At 36.4% G+C, this 20,981-nt stretch overlaps 1 protein-coding gene across 14 annotated transcripts in view; it reads left to right on the top strand.

The window, feature by feature from the left end:
* The window catches only part of LOC105229813 (probable serine/threonine-protein kinase DDB_G0282963), a 191,185-nt gene extending 174,528 nt beyond the window's left edge, over positions 1-16,657 (top strand). For 11 of the 14 annotated variants that reach the window (XM_049454233.1, XM_049454238.1, XM_049454231.1 and 8 more), the window contains 11 exons: positions 2-2,535; positions 3,779-4,072; positions 4,140-4,429; positions 4,493-4,996; positions 5,869-6,565; positions 7,532-8,071; positions 8,148-9,401; positions 11,887-12,017; positions 13,768-14,535; positions 14,614-14,754; positions 15,641-16,657. In XM_049454233.1, coding sequence (XP_049310190.1) covers positions 18-2,535; positions 3,779-4,072; positions 4,140-4,429; positions 4,493-4,996; positions 5,869-6,565; positions 7,532-8,071; positions 8,148-9,401; positions 11,887-12,017; positions 13,768-14,535; positions 14,614-14,754; positions 15,641-15,712 — 7,209 coding nt within the window. In that variant the 5' untranslated portion in view covers positions 2-17 and the 3' untranslated portion in view covers positions 15,713-16,657. The remainder of the gene's footprint in view (position 1; positions 2,536-3,778; positions 4,073-4,139; positions 4,430-4,492; positions 4,997-5,868; positions 6,566-7,531; positions 8,072-8,147; positions 9,402-11,886; positions 12,018-13,767; positions 14,536-14,613; positions 14,755-15,640) is intronic. The other 3 variants (XM_049454241.1, XM_049454240.1, XM_049454242.1) reach the window with 3 other exon arrangements.
* The last annotated feature ends 4,324 nt before the right edge of the window (positions 16,658-20,981 follow it).

The following is a 20,981-nucleotide window of genomic DNA, read 5'->3' as shown; positions in this document are numbered from 1 at the left end:
GTGCATTGGCAATAATAATGGTAAGCACAACTACAACAACAACAATTGCTGCTGGACAACCAACGAGTAGCTCAAATCATCATTCACATCATCAGCAACTGCAACAACAACAACAACAACAACAGCAATCAGCGGCAGCGGCGACACTAGGCTCGACAACCGCAAACACAACTGCAACCGCAAACAATTCCAATTACCAGAGATCAACATCCCAGCAACAAAACCAACAACAACAACATCAGCAACAGCAGCAGCACACACAATCATATTACCATCCATCATCGTCAGCGGCACAGCACAGCTATTACAACTCATTAGCATTAAACGGTGTTGGTGGCAACAGCAACAACAATAACAGCAATAGCAGCAGACACAGCAACAACAAAAGCAGGGTTTCAACAAAAACCGCTGGCGCACTAAGTACCGGCGACAACGTAACGGGGCAGGAGAGTGTTGTTGTTGTTGGCGACCACAATACAACACACCAGCAGACGCGACCTTCACCGACAAGCTACAACGGCGGTGGCAGTGGCAACGCAATTGACGACAGCCAGCCCAGCAGCAATAGCAGCAGCGCTACACCCACAACAACAACAACAGTAACAGCAACAACAACAAATAAATTGACAAGAACATTGGAGGAGGAAACCGCAAGCGTTGAGCCGCAGCCACAAAGTCATGAAACGACAAGCGACACAAAGTCACCGACAACAACAACAGCAGCAACTGTAAATTTATCGCAAGCGTTACTCTCGAGCTCGCCGCCACTGCTAAACGATCAAATATCGTTGTTGTTTCCCAAGTGTAGACCACGTCAGTTGTCGCCCAACGGCAGCCAGCCGACAATCAGTCGCAACAGCAGCATTCCCAGCAAAAGTCAGAGTCAAGAGCACAGCGCGGCCTACAAGCAACGCGTGAGTTCGACCTTTGACCGCGATATCGTGTACGGTGAGTCCGCGGAGAGCACACGAGCCGCCTCACAGCCATCGCCACAACCGCCAGTGAACTACTACAAGAGCGTCAATATTATCACCCAATCGCCGCCGCCGCCCTCAACGTCTTCGGTCTCATCCGAATCGCTGTCGTCGGTGACGCCGCGCATTTCGACTAATCCCTTTCTCAGTCACAACGACAGCGTGGAGGAGAAACCATTGACGCGCGCTACGCGCACACAGCACAAATTCGGCGACGAAGATAAAGGCAACGCGAGCGGACGTCGTACGCGCAACGACAAACGTCACGAAGGCCACTACAGCGACGTCGTTGACGACGACGACATCTTAAACGACAGCGCGCATATAGAAGACGAAGAGCTGCCAGTGCCCTCGTATCCACCTACATTCTACTATCACACGGAAACGAAACATTCGCAGGGTCCAACGCGTCAGCGCCACCATCAGACCGGCGATAATAGCAACAGTTACGAGATGCCGCGCAAACGCGCCAGTTACGGGTCGCACCACCATCCCTCACAGCAGTCGTATGGGCATTTTACGAACTCCTCAACACAATCGCAATTGCAGCACAAACAGTCCAACAATCATAATGGTGCGAACGCGGCTGCCGGAAACTTGAACCAGAATCCCTTCATTAAGGACGGCAACTACTGGGACACGGTGCGTCATGGTAATACAAGTGAAGTGCAGGCCGATAATGCAGATGCGCGCTTGCAGTCGCACTATAACGAGCTGGCCGATGCGGAGGAGCCGCATGATATGGGAACACCTATGGGCACACAGTCGTCAGGTTTCGGTCCCACAGCGTCAACGACAGGACCGATTGCTACTGCAGCACACATGAGCTCGGTGCGGCGCTCATATCACCAACAACAACAACAGCAGCAGCCTTACACCAACTCCAGCTACAATATGCCGACGCGACAGCATCACCAACAACAACAGCACATTAGTCGCCTTGGACGCAACACGATGGAAGCTCCAACTGGCGAGCAGTACGCCGAAACGACTAGCAAACGCGGTTACCACGCCAAGCAACAGCAAATGCAAAGGCAGCAACAACAACAGCAACATAATAGTCTACAAGCCGTGCAGGATTCGTGCGCGGAGGGTCTCACACCATTAGCCAGTCATTATTTGTACGGCAGTAAAACATCGCTGGACCAACAACAGCACGTAATTAGCGTGAGCGATAACAGTATACTCGTAGAACGGGAAATAAGAGAGCGTGACCGTGAACAAAGGGAACAGCGTAAAGTGGCCGCAGCTTATGGTGAATGGGAAAGAGAAAGAGAACGCGAACGCGAGTGGGAACGGGAACGAGAGCGGGAACGCGACAGGGAAAGAGAGCAGCGCGGTCGGGATAAGGAGAAAGGCAGAGAACGCGAAAAGGAACGTGAATATGAAAGGGAACAGGTACGCTGCAGAGACCCCTATCCAGTCGGATCCGAGCACTATCAAGCGGTAAAACATCGTAACTCTATGAAAAATAGTAACGTAGCTGATACAAATGGACATAATAATGTGGCTAACAATGGCGAGATGGTGGTCTTCGACGACATAACCGAAAGTTGGCAAAGTGAGTACACACATTTAAGTGTCTTTATTATACTTAAAACAGTTTGGTCTGATATCGTAAAAATAAAAAAAAATAGCTTTATCCTATCATAACAGTAATTTCATACTCAAACAGGGTAACTCCCCAGAATACATAGTTCCAAAAATGAATTGTGCTTCTTGTAGCCATCGAAGGTAAGAAATCTCGAGAAAGGCTCCTATTTTCAATCAGAACCAAAAGCATTGTCTTCATAAACTAGATAGCAAGGGTCAAAACCATAGAAGGAATTCGCTAAAATAATCTTCATGAGCTCTTTTGGAGGCTCTTTTAGGTGTACTCAAAGTTTATAGTAGAGTTGCCACCTCTTGAAGAAATTAAACCCAGAAATATTTCAAAAAATTTGTCAAACATAGCAAAAGTTTTAAGAAAGTACCGGCAAAGTCTGTATATAAAGCATATCTATAATAAAATAGAGTTGCCACTTAATGAGAAAATTAAAAATATTATAATTGTTTTTGGAAATATAATGGTTTTAAGAAAGTTTTTCGAAAAATGCTCAAAAATGTCTCATTTTAGATATTTTTGAAAAAAGAGTTGCCACCTAATTAAAAAATTACATAATGTTTTTTAAATGCAAATATTTCAAGAAAGCTTTAAGGAAAGTGAGAAATTCCTGATTTACATATACTTAAAATCTAAAGCATAGTTTAGAATAGAGTTGCCACTTAACGGCAAAATGAAAAATATACATAGTATATACAAAATGTTTTCCAAATTTAAGGGTTTTAAGAAAATTTTACGAAAAATGCACGAAAATTTTTCAGTTTAAATATTTTTTAAAATAGAGTTGCCACCTTTAAAATAAATCTAACCTATAAATATTTTAAAGAATCTGTCAAATATAACAAAACCATTCCGAAAAAGTCAGCAAAGTTTTCATTTAAAGCATATTTTTAAATATAGTTGCCACCTAAATAAAAAAATCAAAAATAGTACAAAATGCTTTTTAAACGCAAGGATTCCGAGAAAGCTTTTCGGAAAGCGTGAGCAAATTTTTAAAAGAGATATTTTTTAAAATAGAGTTGCCACCTATCTAAAATTGTTTTAAATACAAAAAACCCTTTAAAACTTTGACCAAATTTGCACTCTCTCGGCTACAATAATCCGCTTAAAACTATTCATTTTGCTGCCGAAATGTGCTTCAGCCAACAATACAACAATCGAGTTTCCGCCATCAACTAAGCCTTTTCCTTTCCACTTGCAGACTTGAGAGTAACAACCGACACAAGTGCCCCCACAATCTCACCTGCGTCAACACGACAGCAGCTTCAGCAACAAGAACACCACAGACAGCCCCCATCCTTGACACTGGTCGATGATAACAAAGAAGACTATGCTGAGGAAGACCTCAACGACCAGCATGGCGTTGTAGAGGTAACCGGAAGTCACAACACAAGCAACAATAACACGTCAATAATGTATAAGGATCATCCAAAGAGATACTTGGATCGAAGTAGCTACACAATGCGCGCAGTCGAGACGCGACACGGCATCATAGGTGAGTTGGAGCTGAGTGATCTCTTGCGCCACATAGTTTACTGTTATTACTATTATTTTATGCACAGAATACGAAGGCTCACCACGTCGCATTGGCGGTCAGGCAGTAGTTGTCGTGCCCGCTGGAGTCGAAGACGAAGCAGAAGCGTCCTCCGCTGCAGAGGAAGAAGTGGAAGCAGATGCGACCGGGTCGAATGCGCAGCAAACGCATAGCCAACAACAGCTGACAAAGACAGCGACAACAATAAACGCCTCCAATAACGGTGGCGGAGGCGGCAGCAGTCAACACACCAACGCTACAACAACCACGCACAATTCACCACAACAGCAATACCCGGCGCGTCCCGGTTTTCCACAGGTAGATCCTTCTACTTACTTCCCTCTCTTCCGTCACCTAATATTTTACACTTTTACATTGCAGCGTATTATTTCGCCGCCGCGTGAAAGCACTCCACCAATTGCGCTGCTGAGCCACAGCAACTCTAAACACCAGCAGCAACAGCAACAACAGGATTATCAGCAACCACAAACGCTGCCACAACGGCAATCTTCACCGCCCACAACTTGCACTTTGGACAATAACGCCGAGGACACGAGCAATGACGTCTCCGAAATAGGCACAATTTCCGATTTAACCACACCGGAGGCCATTTCCACATCGGGTATACCGACCACGCCCACATTCACCATCGAATCGCCGGCGGTTAACGCGTCGAATACCACAACAATGCCGCCAAGTGCTAGCAATGCGGCTTGCAAGCCGTTGACGGCGATCGGTAGCAGCGCCTTCAGCATACCAACCAAGTCGTCGACGTTCGACTACCTCTATGAATTCTCCGAGACGCGCAAGGTGCTCGAAGAGTTCTTCAAGTGTCCATCGATGGACGATCGACCGATTGAGAATGGCAGCGATGTAGACAGTGTTGTAAGTTGATTAAAAGGAGGAATCATGATCATAGATAACTAAATTCGATCGAGGTCCAGATAGATAGACGAGGGTTGGATCGTGATCTTAGGTCTATTGTGCCCAATCGAGGTTCAACAAAAGTTTAGTAGTGATATTACGTTCGCCGAGATCTAGAAGTGTATGCTTGAACCTGAAGAAGTAAAGTTGGACCTCACAGCGTAATTTAAGCCTCAAAGAAATTGATTCTAAAGAATATGTATTTGATCTCCATTGTGAGTTCTACTATAATTGTAGTATGGCTCATACCAAATCGAAATTTTATGAGGTACACAGGCTGATGTATAACCCCAATTATTTATCATATCCTTTAGAAAGTATACCTAAACTTAGATCGATAAATATCTCTGACTGTCATTACAATTCTGTAGGTCTGAGCTCTATGAGATCAATTTTTCATAAAAAATCTTAGAGAGAAAAATATCCCTAATTTACAATTCCTTTCGACATTTCTGAGACCTCAATCTTATCTTAATGGAGAAACATCTCAGTCTGATAATCTGTGGTGGTATGAGCTTTACCGTAATGGTATCAGAGTAACCACGGTTTTGAGACGTTAGTTTAGATTTGACCTAGAATTTAGCAAGAACTGAAACTGTCGAAAAGTCTGATCTGTTTTCTCTTTGTTGCTTTCAAAACCTAGGTCCTTTCAGACCGAATTTTTGAAAGGATTCTAGTTTCCAGATAGGCCTATATTCATCTTACTTCGGTTGAAAGTAGCCCATAACCTCAAATTTCAGATTCAATAACTTCAATGCTGCTTCGTTGAAACAAAATCCACTTAATATTTTTTTATAATGACCATTCCAATAACTTTCTATTTTCACTTGCAGGACATCCAATACGAATTCCATAGCAATTTGGGTCATGGTGACGACGATGAATTGGACTCACCATCGAATGTGAATATCGATGCCGACGACGACGAAGACGACGAGGACGAAGAAGATGACGACGACGATGATGATGACGGCTTAATGGGTGTAGATATGGATGGTATACAGCCACAACAACACCACCACCAACTGCAGCAACAACATAACAACCAAATGCGTCAACTGCAAACAACAATACAACAACGCAGCAATCAGCGTGAAACACAAATACATTTGCAAACATCACCAACACCCACACTGTATCGTCAACAACAATCGCAACAACAACAACAGCAACATTATTTGCAGCAGCAGCCACCGCAACCGCTGCAAACTGCTCAGGACTCACGTCAGAGGAAAACACAGTCGCAACGTCAGCAACAACAACAGCAACAGCAACAACTCAATAACAGTAGCAATAATAGCAACAGCAATAGCAACAACTATAACAATTCGACAAATGCACATCGGCGTCGCTTTACCGCTAGTCCATTGATGCGCGACTTCGACTTCTTTTTGGATTCGGCCAGTCGCAGCAGCGGCGAACAATTGGACCAACAAGATGGCGTCAATCATAATCAACTGGACACGCCGAGTACTTACCGTTATTCGCCAGAGACAACAGACTATGATTCGAATTGTGGCGATTTGGACAGTAAGTCATAGGTTATAAAAAGAACTGTTAGTTATTGGTGTTCTAGTACCATAAGCCCATCTCCTGATAGTTTTGGAGGTTGTCGATGCATATGACCGGATATAAATACGTCTACGTTCCATTTACCTGGGACCAACTTCAGATAAAAGGTCTGATCCCCGATCCCTAATTGCTATATATCGATGCTTAGGTCGAACTTCTGATGAAAAGTCGATCGTAAGCCATCAGATCCGAGACTTCATTCCGGTTCCTAGCACCTGTAACCCGATACTTAAGTCGAATTTCATTTGAAATGTCGATCGTAGGCCATCTGATCTGAAACCGACACCCATCTCCCAAGTCTTAGCTCCTGAACTTCGATGCTTCAAGAAAAAGTTTGATAGTGGGTCTTCTGATTCGAGAGTAACCCGATCCCTAGCGGCTGTATCCAGATGCTTAGGTCAGTTTTTTGATGAAAAGTCGATCGTGGATCATCTGATCCGAGACCGATTCTCAGCTCCCGATTCCTAGCTCCAATATCCCGGTGCTTAGGTCGAACTTTAGGAAAAAGTAAGATTGTCAATCAAATAATTCAAGACCGTATCCCAAATTCCTAGCTCATATATTCCGGTGCTTAGGTCTAACTTCAAGAAAAAGTTTGATGGTGGATCATCTGATCCGAGACCGTACCCCGATAACTAACGGCTCTGCCCCGATGCTTAGCGGGCAACTGGCAAAAGCTTCCCAAATGTAGACCGTTGCTTATAAACTTCTATATTTTAATGAAACCTCGGGATCCCATGAATTTTATTCCATTCTCTTTATATGTTAGCTTTTTGAAATATCTGAATCGAAACAGTTTTCATTTTTCAATTCTAGGAAAGAAATTGACACCCACCTCCCATGTGCATTGAGAGGCTCTTACCCGAATAGGAATACAGACCCAGAAAACTTTCAAAAATTCTAACCATTCGATTCACTTAACAGGTCTCTCCGGTGAAATCAATGGTGTTTCGACATCTTGCTCCAACTACACAAAATATTATGCCTCCAGCATGCCGGTACTTGAGGATGGCTTATCGTCGGGTCACACCTCCGATACGGAGAACCAAAATAATCTCAATAATAATTTGCAACAGCCGAGCGCCGCGATACATCACAACCCCATCGGCAGTGGTGGCATATCGATGTTGATGGATATGAAACGTTTGTCCACCAACAACAGTATAAATAGCATGAATAATCTGACCATCTCGACAACCGATGGCGGCGGTGGTGGTGTTGGCGGCGAGCCGCGTAACAACTCAATATCGTCGAATATTATGCACGATACAACATATTTGCATAAAAACGATAGTCCCACTTCGGCACTGGGTATGCACGAGGACTCTGGACGCGAGTCGGTGCGTTCGAGCACGAAGCGAGATGGACGCGAACGTGAGCTGCTCGGTCAGAGTCCCACCAGTAACAGCAATAATAAAGTATTCAAGAATATCGATCCCGAGTTGGACTCACTTTACTCGATAAGTATGTCTTATAGATGATTTTCAGCCATTTAGAGAGAAGCTGCATACTAAAATCTTTTATTCTCACATTACCGCAGGTATTTTCCATCGTCCCGACATGGTGCAGATGACGCCACCACCACCGGCACCCGCACCACACCGCAAGCCCAACATACTCAGTCCGGAGCCGGAGATACTACAACCCACGCCCTACAAAGACAACAACTCACACGGAGCGCCACCGCCGAGCACCACATCGCCCATAAATGCACTCGGCACAGCGCTCGGCTCTAACAGCGGTAGCGGCGTGACATCGGTGGCCTCGGCCATCAGCTCAACACTCAACCGCAACAAACTACACAGCACACAGCATCAGAGCGGCAGCAGCAGCAATGCACCGTCGGTGCTGAACAATGCGCTACGCGCCACCAACCAATCGCACACGCAAACACAACTGCTGCCAACCACGCAAACGTTGCCATCAACACAGTCACAGGCACAATCGCAAACGCAATCACAACCGCCACCACCACCCATACCCGAACGCAGCATGCCGCGTACGCCTTCGCCTGTGATGAACTCGCCCGTTTGGCTGCCACGCCATTTGGATAATAGCGCCAATAAAAGTCTGCTCGCCTCCTCGCCGGGACATCATTCGAAGAATTTGAGCGCCGACGAAGATGATGTCGACACCGATCTCGAAACGGATCGCCTGCTCGGCCATCAACGACTCGACGATCAGGGTTACTATGATGAAAACAAATCGTGGGAGTCGCGCAAGCCACGTTCCTCGTTGCTCTCGAAAATCTCGCCCAAACAAATGGCGAGCACCAAGACACGCAACGGCTACAATGCCTTGCTCTCGACCATGCCCGAAATCCCACCGCCGATACCACCGAAGAATTCCACTAGCAAACTGCTCGACATTGACGGTTCCATGTCATCGTCGGAGCACAGCGACAAGTCGCCGCTGAAGTCCATCGATGTGCAAGACTGCGTCGTGGGTATGGGCAGTCCGGGCGGTTCCGATGGCTCCGCCTGCATCAGCGCTAACTCGAAAAAAGAACACGATTTGTCGACGATCAACTCAAATGGCCTGGCGAACAGCGGCGGCAGCAACAGTGGCAGCGGCAGCGGCAGTGGTAGCGGTACTGGTAGCGGTGGTGTTGGTGGTGGCATCGGCCTCCTCGGCACCGGCAATGCGAATGGCAGTGTTGGCGGCAACGTCAGTGGCAATGGCAGCGGTGTCGGTGTGGGCGGCAGTGGCAGTGGTGGCGGTGGTCACAGCAGCTCCGCTGGCTCCAATAGCACCAGTGGCGAGAAAAAAGTCAAAAAGAGTAAGAACAAAGAAGGTAAATGTATTGGGTTTATCTTCGAGCAAGTAGTGTCGTTATGCCAATTTTAGTCAACGTTGTTGTTGTTACTATTAGAATAGCATTGTTGTAAATGGGCGTGCAGCAGCCGCGCGAGTTCAATTACTAGTTAGTTGCGCTGAAATTTGCCGTAGTAGCCGAGTCGCTCGCGCCGCTGCCGAACACTACAAATGAGTTCGTGTAGAGTTTCCGATAATTTTCATCAAAATTGCATCAAACAAATTGTTGTTGTAGTCTCGATATTTAGTATATTTTTCCAAATTCTCTGGTATGTTCGTATATGTTCTTTTTGTTCGTTTGTTACGAAGTGCGTTGGTAGTGTTCGTGTTTGACTGAGTGACGCCCATTTGCAGTTGTTATTTTTTAATTTGTACAACACGATCGATCGACGATTTTCTATTTCAACTACATTCTTCTAGTACAACTGAGATATTTTCAACATTCTGCTAATCTGTGATAACTCTTTATTTTTGCATGCGTTCCGTTACGTTTCGTTTTCTGACGAACAAACAAAAAAACAAAAACAAACAATTATGTAAAACTGCTTTCAAACCGCCGCATACTTTGTAAGATAATATTTCTAAATGTTTTTTATATTTATATACTTAGAAAATTATATACTTTTAGTGTAGTGACCGTGATGGCGAAGAGTGGGGGAGTGAAAAGACAATGAAATTAGGAAACTTCACTGTTAAATTTTAAGATTAAATCTTTGAAATGATATCATTTTAATTTTTATCGATTTTTATCAATGATCAATTATCGATTATTTTTGACTATTAGCTCGAAAATCGATAAAAATCGATTATTTTCTAATAATCGGCTTTGAATCAATAATAGTAACTTTTATCGCCTACTAAGTAATCGATTATTACCTAATAATTATTTCGACTTTTTTGTTATCGATAATAATTTTTATTTAAACTAAACGCTCAAAATTTTTCAGTTTAGCTACATATATGATTTTTATCGCCTGCTAAATAATCGATTATTATCTATTAATTATTTCGACTTTTTTAATCGATAATAATTTTCATCTCAACTAAACGCTCAAGTTTTCAAAGTTTACAGTTTATATATACAAACTTTGCAATTTAGCTATATGATTTTTTTTACCTAAAGTAATCGATTATTATCTAACTTTTATTTCGACTTTTTTAATCGGAAATAATTTTCATCTGAACTAAACGCTCAAATCGCAATATGGTTTTGACCGCCTACTGAATTATCGATTATTATCTAACAATCGCTTATCGATTGATTTTAATCACTATTTCGATTTTTCTAAATGATTACTCGAATTCATTATTCGATATTAATAATATATTTGTCTCAACTAAACGCTCAAATCTTAAAATTATGTTAATTTTTAGTGCCTACTAAGTAATCGATTATTTTTAACTATTATTTCGATTATGGTCACAAACGTCACAAAATTTTAAAAATTTAAGTAATAATGAAAAAAGTGATTTTTTGTGCACACTAAACTTATCGATAATTTTTAAAAAATATCGAACGATAAATCGGTTTTCTGAAAAAATATAAAAAAGTAGCATAAAATAATCTAAACCAATGCATTTTCGTTGATTTTTTGTTCTTTGGTTTTAAAAATTCACTTCCAAAGATAAATAAGTAATAATCGATTTTTAGAAATCGCTGAATTAAGAATGATTTTGTAGTATTTTCTTAGTGATAAATTTTTTCAGAATTAATTGGTTTAAAAATAATGAGTAAATAATAATCGATAAACAAAAAGGAATTCGATATCTTTTAATAATAGTTTAACTGCAACATTAAATTTATCTATTTAGCAATAGAAAAGTGCATAAAAATAATTCTGCTTAAAATATCGATATTTATACTTTTCGATAACTTTTTTGAAATTAAATGTTTATAGTTTATCGATAACTTTTTTGAAGTTAAATATTTATCGTTTTTGAAATTAAAAAATAAATAAATATAGAATACACGAAAAGACAATAACTTCTTCATTCGATAAATTTTATAACATATTTTTTCACATCCCTAATATCTCTTTTGTTCAAAATTAATTTTCATCTTGAAATAAAAATATATATAATTTAGATCATGTTATTAATCGAATTCAAACGTCCAAAAAATTTTTTATTTTATTTATCAGTGCACATCTCTAGCATAGTATATGAAGAACATAGCTAACAAAATCCAAATATAATATATAATCAAATCCAAAATAAAGTGTATAAAAATCAACCATCACTCCGACTCCAAACATTGCGTCACGGTCACTTAGTAATTGCTTTATATTAGAAACTTTGCTCTAATTAAACAAAAAATTAAAAAAAAAGAAAAGTAGACAAAAATCTTATTAAAATCCTATTTAAACCTCTAACATAAAACCACTTTTGTCACCCGCTAACTTCAAACAAAACTCAACACTGTTCAACAAAAATACGTCTGCACACACGCTCTCGACCAAAAACAGGTGGCGCAGTGCTTATCGAGGGCGTACTCTTCCGCGCCAAGTATCTCGGCTCCACACAGCTGGTATGTGAGGGCCAACCCACGAAGTCGACGCGCATGATGCAAGCCGAAGAGGCGGTTTCACGCATTAAGGTGAGTCTTTACTTAAAATTTTACCACCAAAAAAGTGTGTTTAATGGTAGTTTGAATTGGCTAGATCTTGCTAATCATGAGTACATTAAATCTGCATGATGTAATTTCTAGACCTACAAAATCGAAGACTAAGTATTTTGTGTAATTTAATTAAATATTTTCGTAATTTTTAAGATAGAGCTTGTTAAAATAGGAAGGGGGTATAAACTTCTGTTTTAAGGTTAAGTTAGGTTAGGTTAACTTGACCTAATCTGGTAGGCCAATGAGCCAAGCATAGACCAATTTTGATCTTTTGTGATGTCAGATGGAGTTCAACTAGGTCCGTGAGATCCATCCTATGATGCCTGCGCTTTACGCGAATTTTAATAGACCTGCGGTCTCATTATCGATACCTTCTCCAGTGTATCATACCGTGGGGATACCAGATGCTTACAGCGTAGTCTTGCCAATGCTGGACAACTGCATGAAAATGCTCCATTGTTTCCCCGGTGTCTTGCTCTAGACATCTCCTGCAGTCTTTTCGACTTATCAGCCCCATCTTGCGGGCGTGTGTCGCCATCATACAGTGACCAGTTAGTATTCCGATCATGTAACTACAGTTTTTTCTATTGAGTGCCAATAGGAATTTTGTGACCTTCCGATCTACCGTTTTGGACATGACTTTTGGAGTTCCCAGGTAGCTCTTTCTATTGGGGTTTGATCTTCCTTACCACGCTCCTGTCCAAATCGTCGTATAATTGTCTATAGGGTTTCCCAATGTTGATCACGTTTTCGGGTGCTAGTCGTACACCATTCTTGGCAGTCTCATCCATTATTACATAGCCCTCGATGCCCTTGCGGCATGACACCAGTAGAAGTGAAGTTGCTTGCACTTATCAATGCTGCCCTGATTCCCAAGACAATTATGACCGATATGCGATACGAGGTTACTGCCTTGATTACTGCTTGGCTGTCTACGTAGATGTTGACGCTGGAATTACCTGCAGATGTATTACAGGGCAGCTCCGCGGACTTTGCAATAGCCATTTCAGTATAACTTACGAATTGCTATTAAGAAACCTTCACAAGTGTCAGACTTCTTTCATATACATTTAAGTTGGGGTAAGACGGCATCTCATACAAAGCAGTTCGTTACACGGTTACACAGATCTCAGCCACCAGGGCGCCGTCCATCGATCACCTCGGCAGGTCGACTTGAAGCTTTTTGACGTTTTTGTGAGAGCTCTTGAAGAACGGTCGGGAGACAAGCCAATATGAAGCAACTAATGTGTGAAATAGACCCAGAAATCAGTGCCTAGGCTTTCGAAAGTTAACGACATACTCAGAGTATCCGAAACAGCTACATGAATTAAATATTAATATTTACTTATATTATTTATGAAAACCAGGAGATATTACTTGTAAAAATAGCATATAGATAGTATATTAATTTTAAGTCGAATACAATATTTTCCTATTATTAAATTAAAAAATATTCTAAAACATGTGTTAGTCCCGTTATCTGCTTTGAAACTCGTGGACATTTATTCTAAACATATGTATGTAATATTGAATATGCTTTGTATTTTCATGAACATTCTTCTTTGCTCTGCGGGACCAACTAAAGGCCCTGGTAAGTATTCGACTCATTTGTCACGCCATCTCTTGCTTTAAAAAACCTAGTAAATAAAGTAAATTGCTTGCATTTCTTTACCCCTTTGACCACTCTATATACGATACTAATTTGTACCTTCATACGCTTAATTTTTAGGCACCCGACGGCGATGTACAGCCCAGCACCGAAGTGGATCTCTTCATATCAACCGAGAAGATAATGGTACTCAACACCGATCTCAAGGAGATCATGATGGATCATGCGCTGCGCACCATCTCCTACATAGCGGATATTGGCGATCTGGTCGTGCTGATGGCGCGACGTCGTTTCGTGCCGCAGGACATTGACGATGCGCCCAAACCGAATCGTACACCGAAAATGATCTGTCACGTCTTCGAGAGTGATGAGGCGCAATTTATCGCACAATCAATTGGACAGGCCTTCCAGGTGGCCTACATGGAGTTCCTGAAAGCGAACGGAATTGAGGATCATAGCTTTGTCAAAGAAATGGACTATCAGGAGGTGCTCAACAGTCAGGAGATCTTCGGCGATGAGCTGGAGATATTCGCCAAGAAGGAACTACAAAAGGAGGTTGTAGTACCGAAAGCTAAAGGCGAAATCTTGGGTGTGGTCATTGTGGAGAGCGGTTGGGGTTCAATGCTGCCCACGGTGGTCATAGCGAATCTCATGTCGTCCGGCGCGGCGGCGCGTTGTGGTCAATTGAATATTGGTGATCAGCTGATTGCCATCAATGGCCTGAGTTTGGTGGGGTTGCCGCTTTCCACGTGTCAGACGTACATAAAGAATACGAAAAACCAGACTGTGGTGAAGTTTACAGTGGTGCCGTGCGCCCCCGTGGTTGAGGTGAAGATCAAGCGACCCAACACCAAGTACCAATTGGGTTTCAGCGTACAAAATGGTGTGGTGAGTGGCGTGCAGAAAAAAATTATATGAAGCATACGGGAATTAGTGCGAAGGTTCTAACTTATTTTACCGTTACAGATCTGCAGCTTGCTGCGTGGCGGCATCGCTGAGCGTGGTGGTGTGCGCGTGGGCCATCGCATTATTGAAATCAATAATCAAAGCGTGGTGGCGGTGCCACATGAGAAGATCGTCAATTTGCTGGCGACGTCAGTGGGCGAGGTGAGTGAGACCCTAATAAAAATAATTTAAGGAGTCAAAATCGTACGAAGTTTTGAAATTGTTGAAACTGATCTTATTTAAATTCTAAAAAAATTCACCTCGAAATTTATTAGTTTAATTGTACAGATAGAGACTTCAATGAGAAAAAGTTGCCACCTGTTTTGAAAAATTTAAGTCAAAAAAATTAAGAGCAAGTATTACAAATTGTTGAAATTTGCGAAAGCTCACATTTCTAAACTATTTTTGTGGTAGGGTTGCCATCTAATTAAAATTTTCAATCCCTTCAAATTGTAAAGACAAATCAATTATTGCAATATGGGTAGCAAACAAAAAGTGTGTTAAAATGGCATACATTTGAATCTATTTTGGTGCAAGGTAGCCACCTGTTTCAACACTTTAAGTTAAAAAATGCATATAAATTCGATAGCACTATATTGGTGCCAAACTAAAGAAGTTTGCGATGGATTTCTGGTGAGAATATTTTTGTAAAGAGTTGCCACCTGTTTCAATTAGGTTGAAAAGATAATTTCATTATCATAATGACATGACTATAATAAAAGAGCTTTAAAAGACCTTGCATTTGAAAATATTTTTGAAAAGGGTTGCCACCTAATTTAAAAACAATTGTTGAAAAAAATAATTAAAATATTAAAATTAAAATAAATTAAAAAAATACACAAAAGATGTTAATAAAAAGAGAAATTTAAAGAAACGAAAAAAACATAAATAAAAAGGCAAATAAAAAAATAAAAATAAAAAACAAAAAACAATAAATTAAACTAAACAAAAAATATAAAAATAAAAAATGACAAGCAATTAAAGTAATAAATCCCTTATAATATACATATTTTCATATAATATTTCATTTAATTCGTTTTTCTTTCAGATTCTAATGAAAACAATGCCGACATCAATGTTCCGATTACTTACCGGCCAGGAGAATCCAATTTATATTTAAGTCAAGCGTTTTTTTGTAATAAAAAGTATAAGTAGATATTAAAAAATTATAAAACTGGCTAAAATATATATTTACTATGCTGATAAAAACAAAAAATATTAAAAATTAAAAACATATATAAACAAGTAAATATATTATATAAAAATAGTTGCAAGTCACTTCTAGCAGTTTAAGCGAAACTTCACACCTGTATTTCCAAAAAAAAAAGCAAACAAACATGAAATAAAAAAAAAAAATTATAGAGAAAAAAATTAAAAAAAAAAAAATAACAATTAAAATAATTTATAAATTGTAAATTGCAGTTGATTAACTATGCTAAAACAATAACAAGAAACTGTAGCAAATGAAATTAAATGTTCATTAGGTGCGTATAACTAAACAAACATACATAACTTGCATATAAATACATATAAAAAATTACAAAAAATAAAAAAATTAAAAAAAAATAAATAAATAAAATAAAATGCAAAAGTCAAAAAGAACAAAATTTGCAAAAGCGAAAATTGAGAAAAAAAATATTAACGCGCATAAATTTACTAGCAGATTAATAATGCATAATAACTGTAAAGCATAAGCGTTCTAAGCGTAAAGTTGCAAGGAAACTAAAAATGAAATTAACTAGCGAAGATTTCCATGTATGTAATTACCCCGTTAGCTGCCTAACTAACTAGCGTTCTCTGCTCTAATGCAACACACACACACACGCATATGAAATATATTTATACATAAATAAAAAATATACATGCAATATACAAAAAAAGTATAAAACACCGCCATTAAAGCCACAAAAACTCGCGTTTCACATGCAAACATAAACACACACACACACATACAACTAGCAAAATTAAAGTAAATATTAAAGGAAAATAGCAAAAAGGAAATAAAGCAAAACAAAAACAAAAAAAAAAAACAATTTAATTACTTTAGTTATACTAATTGTTAGCATATTATACAAAAGAATAGTGTTGAGCGATATATACAAACAAACAAAAACAAAAAACTTGCATACATACCAACATACATAAATATATTATATACACACAACGTAAATAAAGAAAAAAATATTATAATAAAGATGATAACACCACAAGCCGTAAACCACAAATTTCAAACACAACAAAAACCAAAAACAAAAAAATAAAACAAAATCAATCGTGAACACGTTGACCTTTTGCAGAATTCGTCCTTACAGTGCTAGCATTAGCTTAGTTGCTATAATTATACAAATACATAAATGAATATATATGTATATCAAATGACTCACATACACATACATATACATATATATTTTCTAGTTGCAAACGTGCATATTACAAGTGCAGTGTATATATTTAAATAATAGCTACAAAAAATTATTTTAAATTAACTGGCGTTTTATACACTTTTTAAGTTTACAAACATTTCTGGCAAATTTCATATTTTCAAGTGAAGTACAATTATTTCCATTTACTATTTTCTTTAATGCATACGTATTTATATATTTATTATGGAGTTATTTTTTAAATTCTTTTTGTTTTTCCTTTATGTATAACCGCGTAAGCGACGACTACGCCAATAAAGAAGAAAAAGAGAGGACAATATAATGATAAGATCTGGTATGACTCCGAAAGCTACAAATCCCGAATCCAAGCACATTTCCTTGGTGACTCAAGTTTTTTTTTTGATTTCTAAATTTTTCCATATTTCTGGATTTTTCGTCGGTTATTGCAAATACAAAGTATTGCTAATAGTTCTTGGGGTGAATTTTAGGATAGCATCCTCAAATTTCATGTTTAAAATGGGTATGTACGGTTAGAGGAAGTTCTCCTGTTTAAGAAAATATATATATGTACATACATATATAGTTGCCACTGACGGGTGGTTTTTGGGACATTTGCTTTTCATGCTCAACAATTCAACTATTTAAAGTGCGTGTTTCATTGATTTATAATGGGTAAATTTTAGAAAAGCATCTCCCGATTTCGGGGTTAAAATTGGTATGTACGAATAGAGGAGGTCCTTCAGATTAAGAAAAATTTTTAGTTTTTACATTCACCAACACTTCACTAATTCGATTATACACATTTGTTCGATATTAAATAGTAATTAGTGTCCAGAAGATTGGGCTCTTTCAGTGGCATACCCACAGAAACAATTGCGGGTTGGGTTTAGTTAAGTATCCCATTTTCGCTGCTTATTTCTCTTAAATGCGTGCACGGATTTTTTTAAATTTATATAGCACGGATAGCCAATGAATTAAACTTTTATTTAAATGTAAATTTATTGTTAAATGTTAATTTGTTTTTTAGATATAAGTAAGCAAAAACGCACATTTTCACATCTTCTCAAAAAATGGCTCTCTTCTTTTGAAGTTTTTGTTGCACTGCTTGCGAAAAATTTAACCAATTTAACACACACACATTCTTTGAAATATATTTAATTGAATTAATGATAAATTATGAATTTTAAGTTGCAATTTTATGTACAATTTAATAAATAAAACAGCTTTCAATTACGTCTTATACTGTTCCTTGAAATGTAAGCAAAATTACTGAATATGAACTGTCAAACGACGAAGAAAATAAGCACAAAAGGAAGATAGTAATAACCCAACGAATAAAAATGGTAGGTCTTATGTACTGCGGCGGTTGTTTCAATGTAATATATTATACTGAAAATATAACGAAAATTTGGAATAAAAAATCGCGCGATTTTAGAGCCCCCCGTGGTCCTAGGGGGGGAAGGGTGCTATTATTCAAAAGTTCCATTCATTACCTTTCAAATGAGGGGGGTATCAAGCCCCCAGCCCCCTCCCCCTTTGCGCAAAACCTCTTCAAAATGGGATACTTAACTAAACATTCCCCTTTTCCCTATCTTCTATTTGGCATTTTTAGTATGATGAACGCCTATACTAAAATAATCACAAACTAATTTATTTAATTATACATTATTATTTATTTATAACCAAATTTTATTTATTCTCTTCAATTTTGTTCAAATTAAAATGAACTGTCACTTTTCAATCAGAATTTGTATTTAACAGCTGTAATAAATGTTGCTAGCGGCATGTTGCGGAAATGTTGCCTGCGTAAATACAATGTGACTCAAAGCAGTGAATTCTTGCAAAAAGAAATTTCGTTTAAAGACTTGTTCGAATTAAATTAATAAAAGAATACCTATTTACTTACATTTAATTTGAAAAAAATTAAATTAAACTTAATCATAATTAATTACATATTGATGTATATATATTATTTTCAAAATTTTCTATTTTTAATAAACAAAAACTAATTTTAATTTAACGAAAAATAATTAATATTATATAATATATTATTTTATTTATTTCTTTTTTCTTGTTGATTGTTTATATTTTTCCTTTTTATATTTATTTTTTTAATTAATTTAATTTTTAATTTTTATTGTCAATTTTTTCTTTTGCTTTTTTATTTATTTATTTTTGTCTTCTCGCTGCAACATATATAAACCTTTACAAGTTCATACACCTAAATATAAACAATGACAAACAAACAAAAAGCATATAGTTTTGATATGGTGTGTTAGCAATGGCATATATAGCGTTGAAAAAAGTACATACATACTTATATACATATATATATTTACATGCATATGCTAGCAAATGTATGTATATGAAAATGATTGTAGATTTGTTGTTGTAATTAATACTTCAGTAGCTTGCTGCTTCGTAATTAATCAATTGCCGACCTTAAATTAATTTAGCAAACAGTGACGTGTAGAAAATGAGCATAATAGTAAAACAAATGGAAAAATTAAAGATAATTTAATTTCCAAAAATATTTCACTATTATTCACATTATCTTTAAAGGCTAAACGTTAAACTAGCAGTTCATTGCGCTTTGGTTCCTTGATTATTTGCTACATTACAAATACACATTCTTTAATTTTTATTTTTAGTAAAATTATTTTAATTAAAAAAATGTGTGTTATTAAATTTTATAAAAAAAAACATTAGTGCTAAAAATTATTGTAATATTATTCATAATAATATTAATTGTAATAGTATTATTTTTTAATAAATTATAAAAAATGTTTACTAATAATTATAATTTTTTTAAATTTAAATTAATATATTTTTGTAATTTTTTCTCCTTTTATAATTAATTTTTTTATTAATTATTCTAATTAATTATTATAAAAAATATTAATAATTATAATTTTTTTAATTAAATTTAGTAAATTTTCACTTTTATAATTCTTTAACTTAAATAATTATATAATTAATTTTTTTATTAATTTTATTATTTTTTATTTATTTAAAATTAATTAATTAACTTATATTTATAATTTTTTTTTTAATTTAAATTAATATATTTTTATTTATATAATTTTTTCTCCTTATGTAATTATTTTTTTATTAATTGTTATTATTTTTATTTATTTAAAATTAATTAATTAACTTATATTTATAATTTTTTTTTTAATTTAAATTAATTTTTTTTTTCTCCTTATGTAATTATTTTTTTTATTAATTATTCTAATTAATTATTAAAAAAATATTAATAATTATAATTTTTTTAATTAAAATTAGTATATTTTCATTTTTATAACTCTTTATCTTTATATAATTATATATGTAATTAATTTTCTTATTAATTATTATTATTTTTTATTTATTTAAAATTAATTAATTTAAATTTTTCAATATTTTCTTCTTTTATAATTATTTTTTTATTAATTATTATATCTTTATATTCTTTAAAAAATATTTGTTTTATATTTAAGTAAATTTATTTTATTTAAAAAGTATATATATTTTATTGAATTTAGCGCTAAAAAATTATAGTATTATCATTATTTTTCAAATAAATTATAGAGTTTTTGTTATTATTTTATTACAATATATTGTTATTAACTAAAATTAATATATTTTAATTTTTAAAATTTTTATATTCGTATATTTCAAAATATTTTATAAATTTTTTTTAATAAGTATTATTAATTTTATAATTATTTTTTTATGAAAATTAGTATATTTTTATTTATATAATTTTGTCTCTTTATATGCAGATGTAATTTAATTTCTAATCAATTTTTAATTTTTTTATTAAAATTAATTTTTAATAATATTTTTTTTTAATATTTATATAGTTTAAAATTTTATTAATTTTCATAGTTAGCATTTTTTATAACTCTTTTATTACATAAATTTATATATTTTAATTTTTTTATTAATTATTATTAATTTTTTTTGTTAAAAATATTTTTTTTTGCTTTTAACCAAAACTATTTTTTACCACTTTTCCTAAAACAA

This window comes from Bactrocera dorsalis, chromosome 4 (assembly GCF_023373825.1).
Source record: "Bactrocera dorsalis isolate Fly_Bdor chromosome 4, ASM2337382v1, whole genome shotgun sequence".
NCBI lineage: Eukaryota > Metazoa > Arthropoda > Insecta > Diptera > Tephritidae > Bactrocera > Bactrocera dorsalis.
The sequence above is the reverse complement of the archived record's forward strand: the minus strand, read 5'-3'. Positions and strand labels throughout refer to the sequence as shown.